Below are 23,527 nucleotides of genomic sequence, written 5' to 3' on the forward strand. Positions count from 1 at the left end.
TTCAGACAGCTAAGAGAGGAATCCAAGCGTCCATGCTCATGATCCCCTGGGGTGTGAAGTTTCTAGAGTCTCAGCAGGCTGCAGCACTGGTTCCTCTCTTGGCCTCTTTGCCACATTCCTGATTCTGTCTGCTACCTCTTGTCAGCCCACCTGCCCTAGGCCCCAGGACCAGCACTGACCCAGAGGCTACCAATTACTCAGACGCATCTCCCTCTCAGAACTCCGCTCAGAAGGTTTGAAGCTCCTGGTTTAATTTAACTGTCTCAGGGGCATGCACTAGTTGTAAGGGCAGTCAACGGACAGACACACACACACGCACTTACTTTGCCCAGAGACTAAGGCCTTGTCTACGCTGCCACTTACAGCGCTGAAACTTTCTTCACTCGGGGGGGGGGGGTAAGTTTCAGCGCTGTAAAGCAGCAGTGTACATAGCGCAACAGCGCTGGGAGAACTCTCCCCCAGCGCTGGAGCCGCGACTACACAGCTGCATTAAATCACTGCCGTGGCGCTGCTCCAGTTTATGGACAACTCCAGGGCTTTCTTTGGGCTGTCCAGAGTCCCTGGGGCCATCTGGTCTCCAGAAAGTGGGCAGAGCCCTTTGTTTGCCCCAAAGAGTCTGCTCCCTATCCAACTACTATGACCTTGCTTTCTCCTGCCCTGCACTTCCTTTTCCTGTCTTACCCTGCCCTGTTCCTAGGTCTTTCTTTATTTTAACCCCGCTACTGGTCCCCTGGTCTCTTGTGGTCTACTGCTAAGTTCCCACTTTGGGCAGGAGGGTGAAGCTAAAATTGGAATGCATTTTTTTAGTGTTACCTTTGTGAGGGCTAAATATAGTCATTAACCTTAAGTATTTCCCCGTGTGTCTGTCTGGTGTGTGCCTGCCGGAGGCCCTGTTGGCAATATGGGCCCACACTTCTGACAGTCATTTTTCATGATGCACCCTCACAACATCAATCATAATTCAGAAGTTGTACCGATATAGTGCAATTCGTGACGCAGGGAAGGCGTCATGAATATGTAGGGCATTTGGTCCCTTGCCATCAATGACAGCTCTACCGCACATTCTCTGTGGGTCACTAACTTCTTAGCTGTTGAAAGTGCCTCCTGATGCTCTGCTGTGGCTGACAAGCTGTTCAGTGAAGTCCTGTGTATTTGAAGCCCTACTTTCATGCCTAACTGGAATATGAACTATTCAGCGTGGTGCACTTGAACAGCTGCCCCAACATAAAACAATCATCTCAAAGAGCAATTTCATTAAATTAACACTGTTAAAGAGCTCAAAGAATTTGGAGGAAGGTACCTTTTCTTCAGTCTGCTTTTTCTTAAACTATTTCTTCTGAACAATACAGTGTTCCATCTGCAATGGAACAATTCAACCATTTCCCAGGTGTCTTTAACATAATACATTGTTGTAGTGTAAAATTAATTTGTATATGTGTGTGTGTGTGTGTGTGTGTATATATATATACACACACACACACTATGTGTATTTTCTCATATCACCTGAATTGTAATATTGTAGTATTATAACTAATATTCATCAGGGTTTTATATTTTTGATAGATGTGAGTTGTACATCCATTCAATGTGCAACTGCAGTCAAAAAAAGTTAAGAGAATGTGAGGAACCATTAGAAAAGGGATAGATAATAAGACGGTAAATATCATAATGCCACTATATAAATCTATGGTATGCCCACACCTTGAATACTGCATGCATGTTTTCTCTGGAAAACAAAAATGATTAAGGGTTTGAAACAGCTTCCCTATGAGGAGAGATTAAAAAAGACCGATTATTCATCTTGGAAAAGAGGTGACTATGGGGGGATATGATGGAAGTCTATAAAAAGTGTTATTTACCCCTTCATGTAACACAAGTACTAGAGGTCACCAGTGAAAATAATAGGAAACAAGTTTACAATAAACAAAAGGAAGGTACTTCACACAATGCACAACCTGTGGAACTCATTGCCAGGGCATGTTGTGAAGGCCAAAATTATAACAGGATTAAAAAAAAGACTTAGATAAGTCCATGGAGGAGAGGTCCATCTATTAGTCAAGATGGTCAGGGATGCAACCCCATGCTATGGGTGTCCCAGCACCTGGCAGTCAGAGGCTTAGGGACTGGTTGACAGGGGATGGATCACTGGTAATTGCTCTGTTCTGTTCATTCCCTCTGAGGCATCTGGTATTGGCAACTGTCAGAAGACAGGATACTGGGCTAGATGGACCCAGTATGACCATTCTTATGTTCTTAAAGTTGTCTGCTGTGTATAAAGTACCCAGAATTCCTTGTTGTATACAAAATGGGGTCATGTCCTCAAATGTCGTACATGGACTAAGATCAGGTAATTACATTGAGATAATTAAATTTAGATGGGGGATTTTTCAGTTTTCATTAGTATTAATTAATTTTGCATTATGGAAGCAGCCTAAAGGCCATAACCAAAACTGAGGCTCTATTGTGCTAGGTACTGTACAAATGCACAGTAAGGGACAGTTCCTACCCAAAAGATCTTACAGTCTAAATCAGGGATGGGCAAACTACAGCCCGCGGGCCATGTCTGGCCCATCAGAACTTTTAATCCAGCCCTTGATCTCCCACCGGGGAGCAGGGTCGGGGACTTGCCTTGCTCTGCATGTGCCATGTCTCTGCACAGCTCCTGGAAGCAGCAGCATGTCCCCCTTCTGGCTCCTACATATAGGGGCAGCCAGGGAGCTCCGTGCACTGTTCCAGCCCCAAGCGCCAGTTCCGCCGCTCCTATTGGTCGGGAGCTGTGGGGGCGGCACCTGCAGACAGCAGCGTGCAGAGCCACTTGGCCATGCCTTTGTGTAGGAGCCAGTGGGGGTTCATGAAGCTGCTTCCAGGAGCTGCTTTAGGTAAGTGCTGCCTGGAATCTGCACTGCTGACCTGCTCCCGCGCCCCAACCCCTCCGTCCCAGTCTGGAGCACCCTCCTGCACCCCAAACCTCTCATCAATGGCCCCACCCCAAAGCCTGCACCCTCAGCCGGAGCCCTCACCCACTCCCACACCCCAACCCCCAATTTTGTGAGCATTCTATTTTAAAGAACATAAAAATTTGGTCCCTTCACGGTCACTGCTGAAGCATGTTGACTGCTGAGGAGAGTTTTCACAGCTTATGCCCATACTGCACCCTTCTGTAGAGCAAGAAGGCTTCATTTTCAAGTACTGTCAATCTTGAAACATTACATTCACTTCAGAAAAAGTGACTGGTGTTTTGACAGCTTTGAAGCATTCCCTTTCTCTGCAGCTTTTGGGAGTCAAGGAACTGCGTTGAGGCATCAAGAGAGCTTCAGAGCATCCGTATGTGCCACCTCACGCTCTCGCCACACATTGTAAGGCAGAGGGTGTTTCCCTTATTCAAGGACATCTCTGCTCAATTTCCTAAGTCCAACAATCTGAACGTTCAAAAAGGGCAGAAGCGGTTGTCAGCGTACACTGCACTACGGGATGAAATTGAAAATAGAATCTTTAACTTAAATTGGTACCTCCATGTGTATTCGTGATGGTAATGTACTTGCTCAAAATTGCAATTTGTGCCATGGGGGTCTGAGAGCTCCTGTGTCAGATGTGCTGTTTCAAAACCTCTCCCTGTTTCGATAAAGTGGGTCTCATTAAAATAAAGTGTCAGCGTTTTCCAGCTCTTGCCATATGGTGTCAGAGACACCAGGGTCTTTCCCTGTGCTTCAACTTAGGAGCTAGCTACTGTATCTGATAAATGTCTAAACAAGTTGTTTTAATCATAAAAATAATTAAGTGGATACTTACACCAGTTTTCTGTAAGTGACTGTAGTATCTCCATTGTCATCTGGATTTCCCTTTGCATCTCGTTGGTAACCACTGGCAACTGGCTCAGATATACTAATTGTAATTAGATTTTATTTCAAGTGTATTTCAGTTTTTGGTGAAAAGTAGTCATACTCATTTGGACTTCCAGGTTTGCTGGGTCATTAAGAATCAGTTTGTTTTTTCCTTTAAGATTAATGCTCTGCACAAACTTGTAAGAGGCCTGGGTTCTCTCGCCAGTTTTCTGGTCTAGTCTTGCTCTCCAGAATGGCAGAAGCTGCAAGTGTAGTGGCAGCTCATTCAGAAGAGGGGAGGGAGGAGGATGACCTCCTTGGGTTAGCAGCAACAATCATCTGCCACCAGTGCTGACTGAGTTCCATCCTGCTCTCCTGCTGAAGGAAGAATAGTGTAGTGTAAAGACTGCAGTGGGGGAGATCCTGTCATGGGGTGCTCCACTCACCACTGGGCTGGTACATCATCCTGGTCACTCTGTGGATTAGCTCTCAAGGTAAATGCCCCCTTCCATGATTTGCATGCTGTCGTTCCAACTTTCTCTCTGGTCTGCAGCCCATCTCGCTCCAAGAACCGCAGTATCCTATTCATGACTTAGCCCTCCAGCTGGATCACTCAGTGTTCCCCCTTCTGGGGTACAGTCCTCTGAAATCTTTGACCCACAGTGACTCAGGTAGTCTTCCAGTTCACTGCTCCCATTGCTCTATGCCACGCTCTTGATGGCTGGTAGGGGAACCTGGGTCCGCCCTCTTCTCGAGGTGCCAGTCCAGAGACTCTTAACCCAGCAGTTCTGGGCTTTTCACTCTACCCTCACTGCTCCTACCCTGGACTGTTTCCTACCACTCGGGTTCCCCTCCTCTCGCTGCGTGTACCAGCTCCAAACCCTCTTCCCAGAGAGTGGCTGCCCTATCCCAGCAGTAGCCCCATTCTGTTGCCAGCTACCTGGCTTTATAGGCCTCACCTCTTCCTGCCCAGCTGAGCCTGCTTTCAGTTAGCTACCAGCTCTCTGGCTGCTCCTTGAGGTGCAGCCTGTAGAATTAATTGGCCTGCCTGGGCCATCTTAACCCTTTCCAATCTTGTGTGGGGTGGACACCCCATCACAGGTTCTAGGAGGTAATATGGAGGGAATCAGCTATACAGCTATGCTGTGCCACTTTTACCACATGTCCTTCTTACTAGCCTAATCCCCAAAGGATTAGGCTGATATTCAATTCCTCCATCCACAAACCCCTAACTAATTAGATAGCTGCACTTATTCTGTCAGGCTTTGATCAAACTGTGAAGGTTGTCTAAATTCACCTGTGACAGCAGGTGGTATCTGCAGTGGCAAGATTCTATTTAATATTTATTCGATTTTTCTTGAGTGATTAGTGATATAGGGTATGATGGTTAGGATTTGGAGCAGGAAAACTAACTTGTTCCTACTTCAAAAAATGTATACGTTGATGAATAATTACTGAATCAGTAACTAGCAAGACTTAAACAACATATCTGTTCATGGAATAAAATATGTGGTTTGTAAACAGGAGAAGCAGAAGGACTATAACAGGAAGCTTCTGGAGAGGACAGAAGAAGGTCAAGCATGTTAAGAAATTCACATCTCCTTGCTTATCACCTCAAATAGTTGAGCACTAAGTGGATTCAAAAGGGGTAGAAGATTTGTACTTCAGAATTCCCACACAATTGCCTACTTTAATCGGTTGAGGGTTATTGTACAAGGAAGAATGCTCTACCAAGAATATGATTTTGCAAAAGCTATTCTATCCAGCCTGTGTTAACCCTTGTAAAAATTGAATTAATGCTGCTTCACTGAGGCATCGGTGGCTGGTGGAGGTGGGGGAAAATAGCTCTTAGAATGAATAGTAAAAGGCTATTTGGCCCTCTTTGTTTGGAGTGACCATTTTATTTTTGAGAGACCAGCCTTTTATTGCTATTCAGAGAGATGCTTGTCAGATTGTTACAGCCTCAAGGGACTTATTGTGATTCTCCCTATTCTGTTTTGTTAACTTTATCCATGCTTAGTCTTGGATGTGGAAATGGGGGGAGGAGGAATTTTCAAAAGAATAGAATTAAACTTAAATGCAAGTGTGCCCTACAACATGACTAAGAAGACTAAACCACTAATTGACTGAGGCTATGTCTACTCTGCCCTGCAGTTTGGATTACGGGGGTGTGAATAGCAGCGTGCACCAAAGTGCTGCTCTGTAACTCCCCCATGTGGACATTTCAGGTGCTAATTAAAAGGTTCCTAGTTTGCATTAACAAAATCCTGTTTGACGAAGATTATATTAATCTATAGTTCATGGCCAGTGTCCACATGGGGGAGTTACAGTGCAGCACTTTGGTGCCCGCTGCTATTCATACTCCCATAGTCTAAACTGTGGGGCAGTGTAGGCAAACCCTTAGATTAGGCCAACAGTTTGAGGTCAAAATAGAGATGTTTCGTTGTAGATAAAGGTTCTTAGAGAGCGAAGTAATTGTATCCACATGACATTGCAACAAAAGCAAAGTAGAACAATCCTTTCCCAGTACTACGAAGAATCTAGGGTGTTTATTTTCTGACAGGTGGATACAGATAAATATCGGTAAGAATGACTTCATGGCGGCTGTCTCTTTCTTGATTTCTCACAAAGTCCCAAAATAAATCCTGTTCACTGAATTGCACTTTTTTTCCTTGTCAGGATACAGGGATGTATTTCCACAATAGTAACAGCTTTCAATTATTTATTCCTGGAATCAGCTTTTGGACCTGAACTATAACCTTGGGTGATTGTGTAATGAGCTGTGTGGGTCTTGTGTTGAAAACACTCTGTTCATTGGTGGATTTGTCTTGAATTGCTGTCTGGAAAAGGGAGTTTAAAATATTCTGATGTGTGTGTGGTGTTTTTTTAAATTACAGTTGTTAATGTGATCAGCAGAAGGGAATGTGTAGAATATTTTATTAAATATTTAGGCCAAAATTTTTCAGTGTTGGGCGTCTAAAAGTTAGGCATCTAAATCCACATTTAGGCACATGCATGAGTGGCCTGTTTTGACAGCTTCCAGTGACTTCAGAGATTTGTCCCCCTGAAAATTGGGCTACGCAAGTTACCGCCTTGATCGATAGATTATAGACACCAAACTTTGTAAATCGACTAAATGTTTAAATCTGTTTTTTTATTAAAAGGACATTTTCAGTGAGACTGCTTTGTGATATGTCATTCCATATTCTTTATTAAAATATGCTTATGATATGAATGACATAACTGAGATTACTTTATGCCAGATGGCTCACGTGAGATATCATTGGAAAGGTTATGATTTACTGAATGTGATTATCCAGTTTGTATGCCTGTATCGTTTCTGAATCTGAAGTGAGGAATATTGCCTATGTATCTATTTCAACTATGCTGCTTTGGGCGACACACACTGCTAACGCTTCAGGTACAACAATGGAAAAGCCAGACAGGGCAGATGGCCCATCAGGGAGGGCAATGAGCTGTGAAAAGCTTGGCCTTCCTGTGGATGCTCCATACTGCCACTGACTCATGGACATTGTGATACTACAGGGTTAGATGGTCTTGTCACCTGACACTAAAACATTAGCTGGGACTTCTGGTAACTTTCCACTGTAAGGGAAGGGGGTGGGGTGTGTGGCGGGGAGACAGGTTTGGGAAACAAAGGATTCCCGCCTTATATAAATCCTATTTAAGGGTGAGGAGAAAGGCAAACAGGACTCCTCCTCTCCATGGCCTGTCTGCCCAAGAAGAAAGGGGAGGCAAGGGGGGGTCCAGACTGAGACAGGAGTCTAGTTTGAAAAAAGGAATATAACTGGAACTGTGAATGACAGAAGCTTTGCAAACTGCCTGCAACAATATCTAGGGTGAGAAATACTATTTGTAACTAATTTTGTTTGTGAAACTTGCTTTGTTTGCATGTTTGATTTTATTTGCTTAGTAATCTGCTTTGTTCTGTTTGTTACCCCTTTTACTGCTTAATCTGCCTTTTATAGTTAATAACATTTGTTATGTTTATTATTAAACCCAGTTTCTGTAATTTCTAACTGTGGGGGTAAGAAGCATGCACACCTCTCTCCACATTGAGGGAGGGGGGAAATTTCATAATATATCTTTGGGTCTGCACTCCAAGGAAATACTCAGGACATCCTGCTAGAGCAAGTCCCTTAAACTGAGTCCAGAGCGGATCTGCAGCTAAGTGTGTGTGGGGGGGCGTGTGTGACAGGTTACAGGGGGGCCTATGCTGGCAGAACAGGTAGAATCAGTGATATCTCAGCACATCATATGGCTTCCCAAGGGCTCCAAACCATCACATGTTTATTATTTGGATTATTTCTCTAGGAATACTGGCTTGGAGTGTGTGTGTATGGGGAAGTGGGGAGAATGTTCTCTTTGTTGATGTAAAGATGTCATGATGCCCAGCAGAAATTGGACAATGGTTAGGTTGCAGGAATACTGAGACCGCTGCCTGTCAAGCGACCAATATTGTCTCCGTTTTTTCGTATTCCAACAGTCTGTGTGGATCCATTTGTTGTCTTCTGTCTTATACTTCATCTGTAAGCTCTTTGGGGCAGGAACAGCTTCTTTGTTCTGTTTGAATAGTGCCTAGCATAGTGAGGGTCTGGTCTATGACTAGGGTTCCTGGAAGCTATGGTAGTACAAATAATAATGAAGATGGCATATAACATACTGGTAGGCAATTACAAATGGGCTTTCTGACAAACTTTCAAGGTGGATGTTTCCCATTGAATAGTGGAGGTGTCTGAAATACTTGAATGCTGTTCAGTTGTTGATTCAGATCCCAGCAGGGTTCTCTCAGTCTACAGTGCTAGCTTGGGACTTCAGAGACTTGGGTTCAGTTTCCTGCTGCACCACAGCCTTCTTGTGGGACATTGGGAAAGTCATTTAGTCTTTCAGTGCCCCACTTTCCCATCTGCAAAATGGGGATAATATTTCATTACTTCCTAGGGGTATTAAGGATAAATACATTAAAGATTTTGAGACACTTAGTGAGGGAAGTATAGAACTCTGTACGTTTGGTAGATGTAGTTACCCCAGAAAATAATGGTGAGGGGGTGTGTGGAGAGTAAAAAAAAAAAAATTCTCCTCCTTTTGACCACCAGAGAAAATTTCTCTGGGTGATTAAGTGAATTACAGGACTATGGGCAAATGGGGTTCATATTTGAAGAAGGAAAAATATGCTACACTGATGCAACTACTTTGCAGCAGTCAGTATTTTAGTGGCACCAAAAAAACCCCAAAACCCTGAGCATCTTGTTTTCTTATTTTTATTTCTTGCTAGAGTAACTGACTGTCCTATTTGACTAGAATAGGGGAGCCCACACTTCCTACCGTGTGTAGGCTGAGTTTACTTCATACACCTGGGGCTCCTTGCATCCCTCCATTACCCCACACACAAGCTCTCTGATCTCCATCTTCCCATCTCTCTTTTTCAGGGACTCCCCCAAGTCTTCCCTCTGCCAGAGGTTTTTTGTGTCCCCATTTCTCCCTCTTCCCATACCAAGGTCCCCCATTCTCCCCTCCCCCCAATACCAGCATCTTCCCCCCATGGCAGGGGTTCTGTGTGCCCCCCATTCCCACCTTCCCTATGCCAGGACATTTTTGTATGCTGCCCTTCCCCATACAAGGTTCCCCCCCCCATCTCTCCCCACCACCACCATCACACTTTGTGTGCTCCCCGCCCTCTTTGCCAGGGGATTTGTGCATACCCCTGTCCCCAACCATTATTTTTCTCTCTGAGAGGTGAGTCATTCAGGGTATCAACTCTATTGTGAAGTAGGGGTATTACGCTGGAAGGCATGGGTGCCATCAAGCTGTTTGATCCGTAGGCTGTGGCTATGCTAAAGAACTGACAGGGACTATATTTGTCCCCCATTTTCCCAGTTTCCTCACAAATCAATAGGGTGCTAACCATTGATGCCTAGAATATGCTTTGGAATTGATCAGATGCTGCATTCAAAAATTCTTGCACACGCAGAAATGCCACTGAGTTGAGAGTAAGGCTTTCACAGGCTCAGACAAAGATAGATTTCAGAGTAGTTCAGTGTTGATCGTATGGAGACGCGAGAACTGGCATTTTATTGTCTTCTTAGCAAAGTCAGCTTCTGAACCATTACAAAAATGTTTTGAAATAGCAGGAAATATTTTCCTTTACTTTTCAAACTAAATTTTTGAGGGGAAATTATTCTTTAAGACATTTACTATAAACATGTGCTTGTAGCATTCGTGGAGGTTTATACTGATTTCAAGTTATTTTTTAACTAGTCAAAGTTCAGATTTGGTGTAGGTCTTTTAATGACCACAGATCCCGCTATTTGGATTTCTCTTCTGTCACATTCAAAATATAAGTGCGCTGTCAGAATTATACTGTTTGGGTAGAGTAGTTTAATTACAAGTCTATTGTTGGCGGGTAGACGAAAATGAATTTCGTATCCCTGGTTAGTGACAATGAAGCAATGCGTTGATTGGCTTAATCTCAATATTTTGTATTGTACCAAATTAAATTTTTCAGGATTGTGTTGCCCAACAGAAAAATGGCAAGAACTCTAACTTTAGGGATTTCTTCAATGTGTTTTGGGAAAAAAGACTGCACCTGGTTACAATTAACATTAGCAAGTAATGGGATTAAAAACTAGCTCAAATACAAATGTGAAAATAAGGCTGAGCTACAGTAGCAAGAAATTAATTGAATGGTTCTTTGTCTCATGTCTTCATAGAGAAAAACTATGAGCCTTCCAAAATACATTACTTGGTAGCTCCATAGTGTAGCTTTGACAGCAGTATCCAATGATTAACAAATTACCCAGCTGTGTTTACTACAATACTGTGTTCTTTAACTGAAGAAAAGTTTAGGGTTAGCAGTTTTAATTGTCTTAAAAAAATAAACAAAACACACCACACACTGTCGTTTTTCTGTATGCAGTGCTAAAATACTCAGGAACAAGTTCTATGCTACTTCACAATCAAGCCTGAATTAGCAGGGGATCCATCCATAAGACAAAGAAATAGGCTTTTCCAGCCGTAATTTCTAGGCTTTAGGCTTAAGGGCGTGATATACTTAAGGAGTGACAGAAGCAAGGGTTTGTGCAGTAAACTAAACTCCATGTATCTTCAATTACGGATGTAATTTATGGATGTTTTAGAGCAGTAAACAGTCTTTCTTGTTTAGGAAAAAGGCATTTGCCACTGAAATGGCAGCTATAAAATAATGACAGTTACAGCTATATAAAGAGCACAGTGGACTAGAACTTCGGAACATAAACCAGAAACTGATGATAATACTTCAAATCAAAAAAAGGCACTTTGATTAGATCCATCATTATGCCGTAGAACCTGAGAGTTATGAACAACCTCCACTCCCAAGGTGTTCATACCTCTGAACAAAAACGTTATGGTTGTTGTTTCAAAGCTGTATTAAGTCAATGTTCAGTTGTAAACTTTTGAAAGTTTACTGTGCGGCTCAGAAATGCTGTTTTTAACCATCTTAATTTAAATGAAACAAGCACACAAACCGTTCCCTTACTTTGTCAAATTGTTCTTATCTTGCTTTTTTTAAAAAAAAAAAGTATTTTACGTTTAACACAGCACGTACTGTACTTGCTTTTTGCCCTCTGTCTGCTGCTGCCTGACTGCGTACTTCGGTTCCAAATGAGGTGTGTGGTTGACCAGTTAGTTCGTAACTCTGTGGTTCTATTGTGTACATATATTGCTTCTCTAGAAGTGTGTCCTTTGTCAGCAAAAAACTATCAGTCTTTCAAAACTAGGCTGCTGTAGAGTTAAAATTGTATCTGAGAGCCTTGCCAATAAAAGCCATATAGCATTCTTTGTATGGAGGACGTAAGGAGAGCCCCTTAAATCTGCGGATATCCCCTTTATATCCATGGACCATGTTTGCAGATTGGATACAGATACAAGTTTTATATTCATGCAGGGCTCTAGACATAAGCACTCAGATACTGTGGTGCTAACTACTCTAGAAATCCCTGTAAATGTAAATAATGAAACATTTCACACTGTGACTTCACTTCCATTCCTGCTGGGTCCCTGTTAAGTGTCTCAGGGTTGAAATTCACAAAAGTTTTACTCTGACGCATTTCAATGTCATCACTTATGGAACATAGCAAAGGCTGCAGAAAGGGTTTTGTGGCCAGAAAAGGGGTACTCTACTCATGGCTCAGTGGTGGCCACTTCTGACAATTCTGGATATTAGCTCCGCCCCGGTCAGTGCCCCTTCCACCATTGCTGCTCTCCTGTCACTCTTGGAATCGCAGTACAGCTGCTTCATGACTCAGCCTCCAGCCAAGTCAGGTCACATCCTGGTTCTCACTTGTAGGGGACTCTTTCAAAGTCTCTCTGCACAAGTAGCATCATTCAGTCCTCACGCCTGCTGTCCTGACTACATCATTTCCACAGTGACTCAGGCAGTCTTCCCATTCACTGCCCAAAGCAATACCACTCTGCACTGGATAGCAAGAAAACCTAGGCCTGCCCTCTACTGCAGGTCCCAGTCCAGGGCCGTACAGTAATCAGTTAAGGTCTAGGACTTCATCAACCCTACCACTCTTTTACCTAAACTATTCCCTACCATGCTTCTTTAAGCTTGTCCTTCATCAATCTTGTTAGTCAGTTCCATCCCTCTCAAGCCTGCTAGCTTAAACCCTACCTCATGGGTTCCTATATTTCCCCCCCTCCTTCTCCCTTACCTCCGGGAGAAAGGCTGTAGGCTTCCTCCCTGAGCCACTGTTGCTAGCCTCCTGGCTTTATAGAAGCCATGCCTGTTCCCTCACAGGTGAGCTTCCTTCTCATTAGCACCCTCCACACAACCTAAATATACCCTATTTTCAGCTTAATTGTCTGATTGGGTCCACCTGGCCTACTGCAACTCTCTGAAGGCCTATGTGAGGCATACACTCCATCCCACGGCCCCCAAAATATTAAGATGAAACATATGCATGAAAGTTAATCCACAATTCATATAAAAATATTATAACCACTGGCCAATGATGCATATCATGCTAGGATTTTAACTCATGGCTGATGGATCCTTATGTTACTCTACTTAAAGATCAGGTTCTGTAACATATTTGGAAGTAGGCTACTAACTGACAACACATCCCAAAATTACATGCCTTTTTGAGTGACCAACTTTTGCTGCCTTAGAGGACTGATACTAGCATATCTTCCTTCACAAATACCTGATTTGCAGCATAGTGCTTTGCTTAATCTGCAATTGGGCTGAGGTCCACACAGAACAGGACACAGGCCTTACGTGGCTAGAGATCCCTCCTTTTCTTGTGGCTTCCAAACAACATTTCTTATTGGAATCAAGGATTCATATGCAAATTACACCCCCCTCTTTCAGAACAGGCTACTGCCCACAGAGGGATTCTACTTTAGTGCCTTAGTATCTGAACATGGTAACTTTCACCTATAGGTGTGGGAAGATACTCTTTCCGCAGCCCCTACAGGGTGAATTCCCCACACTCACTCACTAAGGTGATTGAACAGTTTGTCTATAGCTAGAGATAGGCAGAGCAGCAGCGTTTTCATGGGTTTTTAATATATTCTAGTAGGGATTTCTTAAGAGCCCCAACAGCAGAGGCTGCAGTGGGATTTTGCCAAATGAACACACAGCCCAGCAGCAGTTCAATGTTGCTACCTTTGTGTGTATTGCAGGCTACTTGTGGGCCCCTTAACAGAAGGGAGGTGATAAGCGGGAACCTGGTCCTGGGTAGGGAGAGCCCCCTGTGGTTATATTGCTAAGGATTCTTTTTAAAAGTGTAATGCCAAGCATGCACGAACAAACTTATGCTGGGTGATCACACTGCCTGAGAGCCAGTATCCTACACCCAGCGGGACATTACAGCTCAAAATAAAGGTTTTTCAAGTTGGTAGTGTGCTGAGTGCCGTAAGGATTTACATGCTGGCTTTCACAAGTGTGTGTGTTGGATATGCTAAATTTATAATTGCAGATCATGCTTCAGCCCAGACATGTACTTGTTCCTTTTCTTTCTGCTTCAGCAGGAGTAAGGAAGGTAGGGAACATAGCTTACTCTTGCTGTAAAGCACTGACGGTGCTATAATATATGTTATAATTAACCGTGGTGACAGTCATCATGGTTGAACAGTCTATGAAAATATTTAACAGTTTCTCAGAGACAGAATCTTACCTTAAGGTAGATTTTCCCAGAAGGAAGGCTTTGTCCTGTATGTCTGTGACTGACTGCATAGAACCCAGTTGTCTGTCTGCTCCTTTTCAAGATGCACCTAACAAAGCTCAGGTGTCAGTCCTAAAGGATGGGGCTTTAAAAGGAAAGTCTCGGAAAAGGTTGACATTTGAACTGTAACTCCTGAACTTTTGACATGGTACCAATTAAAGCAACTGGTATTTAAACGGAGAGATGGGAGCACTTTAAATTGCAGTTCTCCCCACTTCACTTTCTCAAGAGCCACAATCCCCATAAGAATCTTATTTTCCTATTTTGATTATTAATTTTTAGTTCTCTATATATCAGGTGTGTTGCAGTGTTCTAGAGTTAATATCGTTCGTGCTAGTGTGCAACATGAATGCAGCATACACTGTATTAGCCTAGAAACACCGGCCCTGATTCTGGACTGTTTCTGAGTTGTGCTTTGTGCAGCTCAGGAGCTTGTGCCTTGTCTGTTCTTTATCCACCCACCTGCCTGCCCCTCTCAATCCTGAAGCTGACTGGGGACAAGGCCACTCCCCACCATAAATCAGAATGTCTTAAATTCACTCTAACCTCTACCCAGCATCCTAAGGGGCCATTATGACATGTGGGGATCCCCGAATTAGAGCTGTTCCAACCGTGCCACTTTATACAGAGTGTAAAGGAATCAGGCCTGAAAAGGTGAGTAGCATAGGAATTGTTATGGTAGCTTTATGCCACTCAGTGATTCCCATGTGCTGGGGGAAACCTCCACTTACATCAGCATTATGGCTGTTGCACCACTCTGGCAGCCATAGTGGGGCTATGGAGTACTCTCTTTTGTTTTATTGTATTGTCAAGGTTCCTTCCCCACTCTGAACTCTAGGGTACAGATGCGGGGACCTGCATGAAAACCCCCTAAGCTTATTTTTACCAGCTTAGGTTAAAACTTCCCCAAGGTACAAACTATTTTACCTTTTGCCCTTGGACTTTATTGCTGCCACCACCAAGCATCTAACAAATATATAAAAGGGAAGGAGCCCGCTTGGAAATGTCTTTCCCCCCAAAATCCTCCCCAAATCCTACACCCCCTTTCCTGGGGAAGGCTTGGTAAAGATCCTCACCAATTTGCTTAGGTGAACACGGACCCAAACCCTTGGATTTTAAGAACAATGAAAAAGCAATCAGGTTCTTAAAAGAAGAATTTTAATTGGGAAAAAAAGGAAAAGAATCACCACTGTAAAATCAGGATGGTAAATACCTTACAGGGTAATCAGATTCAAAACATAGAGAATCCCTCTAGGCAAAACCTTAAGTTATAAAAACAGGAATATACATTCCATTCAGCACAGCTTATTTTATCAGCCATTTACACAAAACAGAATCTAGCACATATCTAGCTAGATTACTTACTAAGTTCTAAGACTCCATTCCTTTTCTGTTCCTGGCAAAAACATCACACAGACAGAGAGAACTTTTGTTTCGTCCCCCCCTCTAGCTTTGAAAGTCTCTTGTCTCCTCATTGGTCATTTTGGTCAGGTGCCAACAAGGTTATCCTAGCTTCTTAACCCTTTACAGGTGAAAGGGTTTTTTTCTCTGGCCAGGAGGGATTTTAAAGGTGTTTACCCTTCCCTTTATATTTATGACATGTATATTTTTAAGTTTTCAGTCCTCTGGTTGGGAAGGAATTCCAATCAGAGACTGGAAAGGTCGCTTCAGTCACCTTGTGTCCATTGTAGTTGTAAGAGCTTGTCTTAGGAAGCTGTTGCACAGTCTGACAGATCCCATTGTTTGGACGTTTTCCTGGTATTCAGCCAATCTTTTTTCCCTTTATTACATCTCATTATTACCTTTGCATATTACAGCCCCCTATTAGCTCCCATAATAAAGGTCAGCATAGAGTTGGCTTTCCGCAAGTGGTTGTAAATTACTTCCCCCCCCTCCTTTTTTTATTTACCAACACCACCATTATGAAATTATGAATTGTGCTTCAATTTTAGGTCTAATTTAAGATGAGTAGTATTGTCAGTGGAAGAATACTTAATAATATATGGTATTTTACTGTCACTTGCACCAGTTAAGTTAGAAATTATTGTCCTAGGCCAGGCTCCTGCAACTGGCTCCACGTGGGCGGTTTGAATGCATTTAGTGAACTGTAACAAGGAATCCTGATCATTAGGCTCAGAGAGGTAATAAAAACTAGAGAGGAAGAGTATAGCCCATTAGAACATTCATGTGGTAATTCTAACATTTAATAAAAAGTACATGAATAAAAATAATTTCCTGTGATTTGCACAGATTTGACCCACTGCTCTTGCACCAAATTAATATAAGACCAGTACATACAAACTGCATTTCATGAAAAAATATATGTCATTCTCATGACTAGCCAAGACAGAATAGTGGTGTCTGTAAAAATATGCTGCTGAAGGTTCCTACAAAATGAAGTGCACCACAGTACCGATGAACAATCTTTGGCCAGTCTTTGTCTAAATACATTGGGCCTTTGATGGCAGAAAGCTTCCTAGGATTTTGTCTTTTGTACTGGAAGAATCCTAAAAAGAGTGGAAGAAATTACAAGTCTTGTTTGTTTTTCAGTTTTTTGTCCAAAACAGGTACAATCATGGGAAGAGCCTTGTTGAAATCTCAGGCTTCCACCTTCTGGACAAGTGTTTGTACAAACTCTCACACTTTATAAGGACAGGTGCATTCTGATGAGAGATGCTTTTGTTTCACTGGTCTTGTAGTGCTACAGATCTCAGACCAAATTCAGACTAGAAATTATATTTGTGTTTATTTTCAAATTGCCCCAGAGTATCCTAGGCACTTTACAGAATCATATAAAAAGACCAAGTCCTTGTCCCAAAGAACTTACAAGCTAATAGCCTGTTCCTGCTTCCATTGACATCAGTGGTGCAGGACCAAGCACTAAAACCCTGATCTCTGGGCAGACAGTCCCCTGCACCCACACAAAGCTCATTGCAGGATCAGGCCAAGGGATGTATCTAACATTTTTCTCTCCAAGTTTTCCACCTTTGCACCCAATGTGGCAACTTCACAAGCATAGCATTGATGGAAGTGCTGGTGTAGACAGGTCTCCAGGCTCCTGCAGTTTTGTTCATCGCTTAACTCATCCAGAGCAGATGTAGAAGACCTGAGAATAAAACTGCTGACACTTTTTCTACACTAGAGCTGCACTGGTTTTAGCAATGACAGGAAGTTTTAGGGAAAAAAGACTGGTATAGACAGGGCTTAATTTTAGATGCCCTGCAAGAAAAGGATGGCCAGGGAAAGGAGCATGGGAGAGCAACGGTTACAGTCCTAGGATTACACAGTACCCTGATTGCATGTGTACTCATCTTGAGGTTCTGTTACATACATTGCTTCAGCTTGTCATTCAGATCAGATACGTATATGTCCTTTGTCCTGTCTTGGGATACATCTACAGGGAGGTGTAATTCCCAGCACAGGTAAACGTGCACATGATAGCACCTTAAAATAGCAGAGTGGCTGTGGTGGCTCGGGCTGGCCACCCTTTGTTTGTACCTGGAGGTCAGGCAAGATTGTACTCAGGGCAAGCCTACCCTACAGTGCTACTTCGGGGCAGTGTAAGTTAGATCAAATTAAGCAGTAGTGTAGACCTGCCCTTAGGCAGCTTGAGCAGAGCTAGCACAGGTATGCGTACCCATGCTGGGAATTACACCTTCCAGCATCTGTGTAGACATACTTTGTGTCACAGTCCTTCCCATCAGTGAAGCAGCAGGTATTCAAGCAGCAGCTGGTTTTGGTTAACTTTATTTTAGCAATAAATCTCTAACTGCACTAATCCATTTTTTTTACCTATAAAGTAAAATTTTCTGTAATTTTTAAAGCATAGATTTCTCTTGTCACGTTGAAAAAATGTGATTGCTTTGTTACTTTGATTTTTTTTAGCCTATTTGAAAAAAAAAAAAAAAAAGATTAAAAAAAGAGAACCCCCAACATATTGCTCATGTTCACACTGCATTATTAAAGTGTGCTAACTGAATTTTGGATGTGCCAGCAACTAATGTGGTAGGACAGCAAAACAGTAGCAATTAACTGCACAGATATGCTACATAGCCAGAATACTTAGATGTATATGTGTGCCAGAGAAATCTCCACTACCTCCCAATCTTCCGCTGGCCTAGGTGCGGGCTGCCCTTTAGCTTTTGCCAGGGCTGAGTAGTCAGCGAGCTGCATCTGGCTCTCTGCAGCCACCATGCTCCGCTCTCTCTAAGCTGCATATTGACCTAGTGGAGAATCAGGGACACAGGGCTACTTGCATTTTTTCATGTAGACACATGATTAAACACTTTGCTGAATTAGGCCTTTAGGTTCCAGTGCTCTCCACAATCTCCCTAATCACTGGATCCTTGGTGCCCTGATCCTATTGTGAGTAATTCTAGTCTCTCTGGTTTGCTGATCCCTGTGTCAGTCATACTCCATCCGCGCTGTGAGGGAGTGCATGTTGCTTTGTTCAACAGGTAAAGAAAAGAAAATGTAGCTTGGTACATTTAGCCAGCGGCTGTTCTGTACTTAGTGGTTGAGTGCGCTGTAGAAAAAACCTGATTGGAAATAGGTGTTGTCTTCGCTGTATGTTACACTCTTTAGCGTGGTCTCCACACATCAATAACCTTGCAGTTGCTGGAGTTTGCAGTCATTAGTGAAGCTAAAGTATCTCTCACACTATTGGAGCATGGCGCACCGTTCCAGCTGTTGTAACAAAGTTCCCAAACCTCAGTTAAAAGCAATACAGTGACCAACCTTTTGATGTAACAGTTTTCTCCTTTGTGTGGATTTACTGTTACAACTTTATCTTATTTCTGAAGCGGTGGCACTGTTTTTTCAGCTGTGAGAGGGATGTTGAATATTGTACCAATAGAGCACTTTCTTCCCCTCTTATAAAGGTGGAATGTTCTAACCTTCAGAATAGCATTCTCCTCCCCGCATGTAACCTTGCCCTTTATACAGGACTAATAGTAGCATAGAAGATAACACAAAATAATAAATGGAGAGTTATTGCACTTAGATGCTGGGCTATTAACTGATAGGTGACTTGTTCCGAGATGATGAGTGATTGCCAGATATTTTGGCTCAAAGCTAGACACCACAACAGTCCTTAATTGTGACTGATTCATTTGGCTGAAATATGTCGCTATTGTAATTCAGCTATGTCATTAATCTGATTGAGTGCCATCCGGCCATTAGAATTGTATGAGAAAAAGGTAGCTGACATGTGAGGCAAGAACACTAACCTCTGCATTAGACTATAAAATAACCATTAGGACAACTAATGCTGAAATTGAATTGCTTCATAGAAATTTAGTTTCCAAGCATAATATTAATTAGCTATAAGCCTGATGAATATCAAGAATTAATTAAAACTTTTCAGTGGCCTATGTGGGTTTTAAATATTATCATTATTGCTCCAGTATTTTTAGATCTTATGCTAATTGCTAAATGCTTTTTAGAAAGCATGAATGGAATAATCTACAGTAGCGATGTGAGGTTCAAACAATTTACTGCATTAAGAACTATTGCTTGGCATCCTCCTACATAGTTTTCACTTTTTCTTCTAAAATTGATCTGCAGTTTTTGTTAACTCCTTTGTCCGTGGAATACAAATCAAAAATACGTGGGTCAAGGTTTACAGGCCCAAATTTTATCCGTAGTATTTCTTTTCAATAAAGTTAAGATCATTATAACCTGGAAGCTGTCTACTTTTATTTTTGGTAAAGGGACAATAGCTACAATACCACCAGAGATTATTTTTAAAATGTATTTAAAAATGCTAGCAAGAATTCCTGATTATTTTTGCCATATAAAGAAAAGGCCTCAAACAGACTAATTATTTAGTGCATAAAACAGTCACTGATTAACAAACATGAATAAGCTAAGAATTATAACGGGAAGAGAATTCATAATTAAAATCAGCATTTGGCTGTCTCTTGAATGTCATCTTAAGGCTAAAAAATGCTTCCATGTTTATGACACAGGATGTGTGGATGCATAATGATGATGATGAAAAAGTTCCTCTTCTGAGTATTAAAGCAGGAAAGAAACTGGTTTATAGTAAGACACGAATGCTCGTATTGCCATTTTCTCAAGCTATGTTACTCTGCACAGCCATCAGCGGGGATCTCGTGAAGAGAGGAATCTGCAAACATAAAATCAAAACATTACCTTAAATTACATTTTTGTAGAGGCTTACTTATATTTTTTAAATCAATGCCTGCTTTATGGAGAAATAGTTTTGTTTTGAATATTTGAGAAGGGATGTAGACAGACACTCATATTTTTACATCATTAATTCTAACATCCCAGCAGCTGGGAAAATGCTAGCTCATTATTTCATAAACAGTTTTGTAATATTGACATCAATTCAGTTGCTAGAAAATTTGTATAACATGCTCTTTCCTTCCTGAGGAAAATGTCTGTAATATTACCATTTTTAAAATATACATCATGTAGTAACACAAATATATAGTTCTGGAGGTTCCTATTAATTTGGCGGTGCTGTGTTACAATAGATTAAATTCCTTATTTTTTTTCCCCATAAGAGAACCTTAAACTTGGGAGTGGCTGGGTCATTACACATATTGAATCTATTTCCCTAAAGTTAAGTATCCTCACACCTTCTTGTCAACTGTCTAAATGGGCCATCTTGATTATCACTACAAAAGTTTTTTTTCTCCTGCTGATAATAGCTCATCTTAATTAATTAGCCTCTTACAGTTTGTATGGCAACTTCCACCTTCTCTGTATGTATATCTATATCTATATATATCTTCTTACTATATGTTCCATTCTATGCATCCGATGAAGTGGGCTATAGACCACAAAAGCTTGTGCTCTAATAAATTTGTTAGTCTCTACGGTGCCACAAGTTCTCCTGTTCTTTTTGCGGATACAGAATAACACGGTTGCTACTCTGTCATTAAACTTTCCAGTGTGGGGAGTACAAAATTTTACTCTATATTATCCTAAACAAGTGACAGTAAACATGTAACAGCTTAACACTATTACACTTGTTAATCACACTTTACTTTAAGGTACTTTTATAATTAATTGTATACATGGTTAATAGATATTACAGACTGGAGTGGTATATCTTATAGTTGGGTATAAGCACATCCGTAGATGGTGTTTATAGATGGCTATAAGCCATGGTTACAAACAGTCTGTTCACCTGTTGGAGCCTAACGATCTCTAAATCAATTAACCTCTTATCAAAACACCTATTAATCGTTTATAATATTAACCCTTTATAAACTATTTATAAATGTGCCCTTAATATAAATGGTGACCATTTATTTTCTAATGCCCCAGAGCCGGTGGTGAGTGGGTGCGAGATATAATTTCTTTTTCATATGTATGTCCCATGTAACTGGAAGGACAGAACACAGAAGCTTACTGCAGCTAAATATTCCAGAACATAAAGATGGGAATTGTGTTTAATACAGTGATAGTCCAATGAATCCACTGCATTGCCAGAACGTGGAATGGTTATTCAGAACATTCAAAGGGACTAAGGTCCTGATTCAGCTAGGTACCTACATACAATGCCTAGTTTTAAGCAATAATCCCGCACGGAAGTCAATGAGAAGCTTGGCACCTGCTGAAGTCATGTAAATGATTGGTATTAAACATAACTGGTAAAATGGTAATCACTACAGATGTTACTCACAAAGGTAAAGTTGATTCTCTCTCTCTTTTTAAATAGTGCTGGCCCGAAAGGAGATAACATTTATGAATGGAGATCAACTATACTTGGACCCCCAGGTTCTGTATATGAAGGAGGTGTTTTTTTCCTGGATATCACATTTTCGTCCGATTATCCATTCAAGCCACCAAAGGTAAGGGTAAGGTTTTTATTTATAGTGACCAAGATTTTTAAAAATGACTCATGATTTTTTGGAGAAAGGCCTTGCTTTTCAGATGAGTGCTCAGCACTTTCTGAAAATTAGGCCCTTTTAAGATGTCCTAAAAGATGCCCCAAACCACCTTTGAAAATCTTGGCAAACAATTTCAAGAAATATGTCTGCTTCACAATCCATATGTTTTTTTTTTCCAACTTTCCTAGTGGTGAATTGAGTGATAATTCTAAAGTAATTGGTCAGGAGTAATAGGTGAAAAACTAATTCCAATAAAAGGTGGCTTCTCTTTTACACATAAGTTTCATAGCAATCAGCAACAAAAAGAAAGGATATTAGAACTGAATAGATTCAACTAAAAAATGTAACATTGTACCTTCCAGTTGGCTAAGAATCCTGTGATTGGATCCATTATTATAAAATGTCAGTGTAACTGAAACTGATTAGATCTGCCTTTTTGACTGCCACTGCACATTGACGTGTCTTTTTTATTTATTTATGTATTTTGGTTCCTTGGGGCACTACAACATAAAGAATAATGCATTCTCAGACTTCCCGAAAAGCACAAAACACAAACCATAATATTCTTTGACGTAAGTTTGTTTTCATGGAATGATGAAGAGTTTTTGCAGAATGTTTCTAATTCCATATCAAGATTACACTATTATGTTGAATTGCGTGAGTTTCATCAGCCATTCAGATTTGTCTTCCGAAGTATAGTAAAATGAAAATGGATGTTTTACTCATCTCTGCCATAAACTGTGCCTTCTGCAACTAATGCACTGAAATATTTCTTACTCATTTTGTTTATGCATAGAAACCATTTTCATACTATATGAATATTAATCTGAAATAAATTAAAACAGAAGTATGATGGCACTTACTGCAATAGAAATGCTTTATAAGTATAGTAATTCCTGCCTAACGGGGATGCAATGAGGATTTAATATGTAAAATGCTTTGAAGATGACAATAGCAATACATTCCCTAAAAAGCAATATTTAAATAGATACTAAGGTTGCACAGTTAGGTACTGAAAAGTAAGAAAAAGATAAAGCTAAGATTGCACATGCAAGCCAAACCCGGTCCATTTGTACATATGCATTGCAATAATTGTAATACAGTCTTGCTCATGATCAAACTGTTACTCAAACACAATATAATATTTATACTGAATACACGCTGCATTTGTAGTACTCTGTATGACTCGGGGTGCATGCCAAAGAGTCTGCAAAAAAGTGATTTACCTACCAAATGTACAGTAAATGAGGCCAAGGCTCCTGAGGAGTTACAATGAATGAAGCAAAATGTGCACTTTTTTGATAAGTGCATTAAAATGCAGGGAACGAGAAAGGTCTCTGCAGACGTTCTGCTCCATGCAGAGTGCATCCTTCAGAACTTCTGCTACCCAAAAGGTAGGGATAGGCTATTCATAGATAGCACTTAATGGTTTTTGTCTGTAACTTTAGGTTACTTTCCGTACCAGAATCTATCACTGCAACATCAACAGTCAGGGAGTCATCTGTCTGGATATTCTGAAAGACAACTGGAGCCCTGCTTTGACTATTTCAAAGGTTTTGCTGTCTATTTGTTCTCTCTTGACAGACTGCAATCCTGGTAAGCAAAT

The 23,527-nt window shown here is 41.3% G+C and overlaps 1 protein-coding gene across 4 annotated transcripts in view; it reads left to right on the plus strand.

Moving 5' to 3' along the window:
* The window catches only part of UBE2E3 (ubiquitin conjugating enzyme E2 E3), an 83,319-nt gene that overhangs the window by 56,746 nt on the left and 3,046 nt on the right, over positions 1–23,527 (plus strand). For all 4 annotated transcript variants that reach the window (XM_073306058.1, XM_073306057.1, XM_073306056.1 and 1 more), the window contains exons 4-5: positions 21,750–21,882; positions 23,370–23,517. In XM_073306058.1, the coding sequence (XP_073162159.1) occupies positions 21,750–21,882; positions 23,370–23,517 (281 nt within the window). The remainder of the gene's footprint in view (positions 1–21,749; positions 21,883–23,369; positions 23,518–23,527) is intronic.

The sequence above is a fragment of the Lepidochelys kempii genome, chromosome 11 (assembly GCF_965140265.1).
Source record: "Lepidochelys kempii isolate rLepKem1 chromosome 11, rLepKem1.hap2, whole genome shotgun sequence".
Taxonomy (NCBI): domain Eukaryota; kingdom Metazoa; phylum Chordata; order Testudines; family Cheloniidae; genus Lepidochelys; species Lepidochelys kempii.